Below are 6,000 nucleotides of genomic sequence, written 5' to 3'. Positions count from 1 at the left end.
AATAATGTGGCTATCTGAAATAAGAAGCAAATTTAAAATCAATTTATTTTTAAATATTATAATAAAGCTATTTCTAAAATAATATGATGGTAATTTTTAATAAGAAAACATGCTTAAATTTTCTACTTTATTTATTTACTTTTATTGATTGAATTAGTAAAATTTATAAACGCCGTATTCCCTCGAAACTCGCAGTGCGTAAATTGTTAAATTACGAAATGAGGTTAGAGGTTTTATTTTAAATTTTTTTTCCTTATCTCGGAAGTTAAAAAAGTATCTTATCGAGGTAATACGGTATTTATTCTATTTCCAGATTTGTTATGATATAGATAAAATTAATTGACGATATTTTAAATTAATCAAATTTTCAGAATTAATTAGAAATAAGTGCGAATCAAGCAATCTAAATATTCTTACATAAGCAAAAGATAATTAATTTCTTCGAAATTTAAAAACCTAATAATTCATTTATCAAACAAAATTATTTTTTACTTTTATTAATAATTCATTCTAAAAATATTTAATTTGTGGTAAGATATTATTTTAATGAAGACGATTTTATTATTTTAAAAAAGATGATTGCCTTAAATTAAAAATTAGGGCTATTATTATGAGTTTAATTGTAAATTTATTATATTATATTTGATGTATTTATTTATGAACGCTTCTAAAAATTAAATACAATTTTTCCTTAAATTTTTAATTAATTAATTATCTTATTTTTTTAATTATTAAATCGATTTAATTTTTTTCAATAAAAATTTAGAATAAATATTTTAAAAATAAGACTTGATAAACAATATATCAAACACAAAAAAATCTTTTCATTTTTTTCATTATTTATTTTTGGTTTATCAAAAAATTTCTTCTTCTAAAACAATTTAAAATTATTTTTTATAATCTGATATATGATATGGTAGGTTGTTTTCTTTCAAAATTAAGTTTAATATTAAAAGAAATTTGATAGGGTATTTCTCAAACTCAAATGGACCAATTAATTTGAGAAATTTTTGTTGAGAATAATAATTAATTTTCATTAAATAATGGATGAATGAAGACTCATCCTTATTCCAAAATTAGTAAATAAAAGTAAACTACTAAAATATAAAAATAAATAAATATTTTAATTAAATTAGTTTTTTATTCTTGTATTTCAATTATTATTTATAATTCATTTTATTTATGTAAATTTATTTACATTAATTTTTCTGATTTATATTTGATTAAATTATTTTCTCTTTTTCTTAATATTTCATGAAATTTTTCAAATTTTAGTTTTAACTTTTAATAATTTATTGTTTTGCTTATTTTTTATATTCAAAACATTACAAACTTGTAATATGCATTTATTACATTAAAATAATTTTTTAATCATTTTTAAAGATTACTTTTACAACAAAAAAATTAAATCTCTTTAGAGCTAACTTATTTATTTATTTATTTTTATTTTTCAAGTAATTAGTGATTGATTTTCTTATTTGACCCTATTGTTAAAAATATAAAGCTCAAACATGTCTTTCTTTATTTATAACAAAATAAGCCACAATTTCTTAACTTTTTTTCAAATATTATGTATTGTTGGATCAAATTCTTTACAATTTTCAGGTATTAGTAAATTTAAGAAATCATATATTTTAACGCTACTAATAAATACAATTTTATATAAGACAAGCAACTATAATTTTAATCATAAAAAATATTTTTGTTTTAAATCCTAACTGATACACAGTAGTAAGTAAATTAGGTTATTTTAACAATATTAGATCAACTTGGTAAACAATTGGATGTTTTTCAGTTTAGGATAGCTTATTATTTATATTGACTAAATAAATGAAGAAACTAATTTTATTTATATTTTTGTAATATTTCATCAAATGAGGTTTTATAATGGATAAAATAAATTTGAATGAAAGAAAATAAATAAATAAATATCTATTTATGTAATCTAAATATATTTTATTTATCAAAATCTTTTTCATTTTATTTTTCTTCAATTTTTATATTCAATTTTTTTACCATTCATTTAAAATTTATAATAATAAAAATAAATAGCTTGAACATCTTAAAATATAAAAAAAATATTTTAAAAATCCATTTGTTTGGTTTTATTAAAACCACAAAAATTAAAATAAAAAGTAAAATTTAATTTCTCCCTGAGATTTTATTTAAATCGTGGTATCTAATAAATTAATCATGAAAAATAAAAAAAGGATAGAAATAAGATTAATGAATAATATTTAAGATTAAAATATAACTGGCATATAAAAGCTTATCATTTATATAATTTAATAAGATTTAATATAACACTAAAAGTATCAAATTATTTGATCGTTTTTGGAGAAACCGGCGAGTTTGCTTAAGAGGATTTAATTTATTTAAGTATATTTTATTTTTTAATTTTTTTATTTACTTACAAAAATATGAATGATAAATATAAATATAAAATGCAATAATAAAGTCAATATATCTATCTTTTATTATTTTAGGTTAAAAACACTTTTTCAAAATATTATATAATAAAATATATAATAATATTCAAACATTTTATATTTATTCATCCTTTTTTCACCATACGCTTGTGTAAAAATCATAGACAACTAATCTTTTTGATTTAAGAAACTTGTTCATTACTTTGCAATTTTATGATAAATTCATTTAGCTAAAACTTTTATAATAAATTTGTGTAAATTTTAAATAAATATCACTTTAGAATAAACTTTTAAATTTAAAATTATTCTTTAAATTAATAAATAGAATAATATTAGTGAGGAATAAAAATGATAAAAAAATAAATCAAATAAAAGTAATCAAATAAATTCAAAAAGCTTTATTGTTTTTAATTTGTTTTTGTAATTTAAAATATCACAATCCAATATAAATAAACTGTTTTTACCTAAGTTCAAGTGTCAATTTTGAGAGATTAATGCAATTTGCTAAAGCAGAACCTAAGCCTGATGCACCCTTTACACCAATTTAATTTTCACTTTTTAAATATTGAAGAAAAAATATATCATAAAATAGTTAATTAGAAGGAAAAAATGAAGAAAAAATATGAAATAATAAGATAGATTAATTAATAATAAAAGCAAAAGTTGAAAATAAAATGATGAGCTAAATTAGCAAAGAAAGAACAACAAAAAAAACGAAAAGAAAAAAGAGCTTTATTGTTTTTAATTAGTTTTTATAATTTAAAATATCACAATCCAAAACAAATAAACTGTTTTTACAAAAGATTAAGTGTCAAATTTGAGAGATTATTGCACTTTGCTAAACCAGAACCTAAGCCTGATGCACCCATTGCACCAATTGAATTTCTACTTTTTAAATATTGAAGAAAAAATATATCATTAAATAGTTAATTAGAAGGAAAAAATGAAGAAAAAATATGAAATAATAAGATTAATTAATTAATAATAAAAGCAAAAGTTGAAAATAAAATGATGAGCTAAATTAACAAAGAAAGAACAAAAAATAAAACAAACACAATAAAAAGAAAAAGAAAAAAGAGCTTTATTGTTTTTAATTAGTTTTTATAATTTTAAATATCATAATCCAAAACAAATAAACTGTTTTTACCGAAGATTAATTGTCAAATTTGAGAGATTAATGCAATTTGCTAAAGCAGAACCTAAGCCTGATGCACCTTTATAACCAATTTAATTGCCCCTTTTTAAATATTGAAGAAAAAATATATTATTAAATAGTTAATTAGAAATAGAAAATGAAGAAAAAATATGAAATAATAAGATTAATTAATTAATAATAAAAGAAAAAGTTGAAAATAAAATGATGCGCTAAATTAACAAAGAAAGAACAAAAAAAAAGCAAGCAAAATAAAAAGAAAAAGAAAAAAGAGCTTTATTGTTTTTAATTAGTTTTTATAATTTAAAATATCACAATCCAAAACAAAATAAACTGTTTTTACCTAAGGTAAAGTGCCAAATTTGAGAGATTAATGCAATTTGCTAAACCAGAACCTAAGCCTGATGCACCTTTATAACCAATTTAATTGTCCCTTTTTAAATATTGAAGAAAAAATATATTATTAAATAGTTAATTAGAAATAGAAAATGAAGAAAAAATATGAAATAATAAGATTAATTAATTAATAATAAAAGAAAAAGTTGAAAATAAAATGATGCGCTAAATTAACAAAGAAAGAACAAAAAAAAAGCAAGCAAAATAAAAAAGAGCTTTATTGTTTTTAATTAGTTTTTATAATTTAAAATATCACAATCCAAAACAAATAAACTGTTTTTACTAAAGGTCAAGTGTCAAATTTGAGAGATTAATGCAATTTGCTAAACCAGAACCTAAGCCTGATGCACCTTCATCACCAATTTAAAAAACTTTCCAAAAACTTTAATTAAGATTCGAAAAAAACGAAGCTAAAAAGTAAAACAGAGAAGTACAAATTAATTAAAATATCAGTCGAAAAACAAGAAAAAGTCAAACAAACTATTAAAAGATATTTCGCAGTGCGCAATGTGCGCACTTAAAACATAATTACCATTAATAATAAAAGCAAAAGTTGAAAATAAAATGATGAGCTAAATTAACAAAGAAAGAACAAAAAAAAAAAGAAAGCCCAATAAAATAAAAAGAAAAAAGAGTTTTATTATTTTTAATTAGTTTTTATAATTTAAAATATCACAATCCAAAACAAATAAACTGTTTTTACTAAAGTACAAGTGTCAAATTTGAGAGATTAATGCAATTTGCTAAACCAGAACCTAAGCCTGATGCACCCTTTGCACCAATTTAATTTTAACTTTTTAAATATTGAAGAAAAAATATATCATTAAATAGTTAATTAGAAGGAAAAAATGAAGAAAAAATATGAAATAATAAGATTAATTAATTAATAATAAAAGCAAAAGTTGAAAATAAAATGATGAGCTAAATTAACAAAGAAAGAACAAAAAAAAAAGAAAGCACAATAAAAAGAAAAAGAAAAAAGAGTTTTATTATTTTTAATTAGTTTTTATAATTTAAAATATCAGAATCCAAAACAAATAAACTGTTTTTACTAAAGGTCAAGTGTCAAATTTGAGAGATTAATGCAATTTGCTAAAGCAGAACCTAAGCCTGATGCACCCATTGCACAAATTTTATTTCTACTTTTTAAATCACCAATTTAATTGTCCCTTTTTAAATATTGAAGAAAAAATATATCATTAAATAGTTAATTAGAAGGAAAAAATGAAGAAAAAATATGAAATAATAAGATTTATTAATTTATAATAAAAGCAAAGTTGAAAATAAAATGATGAGCTAAATTAACAAAGAAAGAACAAAAAAAAAAAGCACAATAAAAAGAAAAAGAAAAAAGAGCTTTATTGTTTTTAATTAGTCTTTATAATTTAAAATATCACAATCCAAAACAAATAAACTGTTTTTACTAAAGATAAAGTGCCAAAATGTAATGTGCTAAATCTGATGCACCTTCATCACCAATTTAATTGTAACTTTTTAAATATTGAAGAAAAAATATATCATTAAATAGTTAATTATAAGGAAAAAATGAAGAAAAAATATGAAATAATAAGATTAATTAATTAATAATAAAAGCAAAAGTTGAAAATAAAATGATGAGCTAAATTAACAAAGAAAGAACAAAAAAAAAAGAAAGCACAATAAAAAGAAAAAGAAAAAATTTTTCAAAAAAATGACATTTTATCATAAATATTATTTCAAATTTTACATTTTGTGAATTTAAAGCTTTCTAAAAACTCAAAAATAAAGCTGCTATAAGCTAATTTAGCTTTATTTATTATGTTATTAAGATATATTACATTTTGCCTTTTATAAATTAAATAGGCATTTTACTCTATTAATTAGGTGGAAAAAATGAAGAAATAATATGAAATAGTAAGATTAATCAATAAAATCAACAAAGAATGAAAAAATAAGAAATCATAATAAAAAGAAAAAGGAAAGCAAATCAAATAAATTAAAAGATCTTAAATTTTTTAAATTAACTTTTATAAATAAAAATAT

General features: G+C 19.0%; 2 protein-coding genes across 2 annotated transcripts in view; one reads left to right on the top strand and one right to left on the bottom strand. All coding sequences in view use genetic code 6, as the record gives it.

The window, feature by feature from the left end:
- The window catches only part of TTHERM_00831600 (hypothetical protein), a gene marked incomplete at both ends in the record, with an annotated part of 727 nt that extends 709 nt beyond the window's left edge, over window positions 1-18 (top strand). The window contains one exon of the mRNA XM_001013665.3: window positions 1-18. This exon is cut by the window's left edge and continues 232 nt beyond it. Within this exon, the coding sequence (XP_001013665.3) occupies window positions 1-18 (18 nt within the window).
- Window positions 19-2,565: 2,547 nt separating this feature from the next.
- Window positions 2,566-5,101, bottom strand: TTHERM_000831571 (hypothetical protein; the record flags this gene model as incomplete). Its single annotated transcript, XM_012797025.1, has 8 exons — window positions 2,566-2,665; window positions 2,894-2,983; window positions 3,228-3,317; window positions 3,577-3,666; window positions 3,926-4,015; window positions 4,262-4,360; window positions 4,682-4,771; window positions 5,031-5,101. The coding sequence occupies 8 exons, from the start codon at window positions 5,099-5,101 to the stop codon at window positions 2,566-2,568; spliced, it is 720 nt and encodes a 239-aa protein (XP_012652479.1).
- Window positions 5,102-6,000: the final 899 nt, after the last annotated feature.

This window comes from Tetrahymena thermophila, assembly GCF_000189635.1.
Source record: "Tetrahymena thermophila SB210 genomic scaffold scf_8254672, whole genome shotgun sequence".
Classification (NCBI taxonomy): domain Eukaryota; phylum Ciliophora; class Oligohymenophorea; order Hymenostomatida; family Tetrahymenidae; genus Tetrahymena; species Tetrahymena thermophila.
Note: the sequence above shows the minus strand (reverse complement) of the source record. Positions and strands in the feature narration are given on the sequence as shown.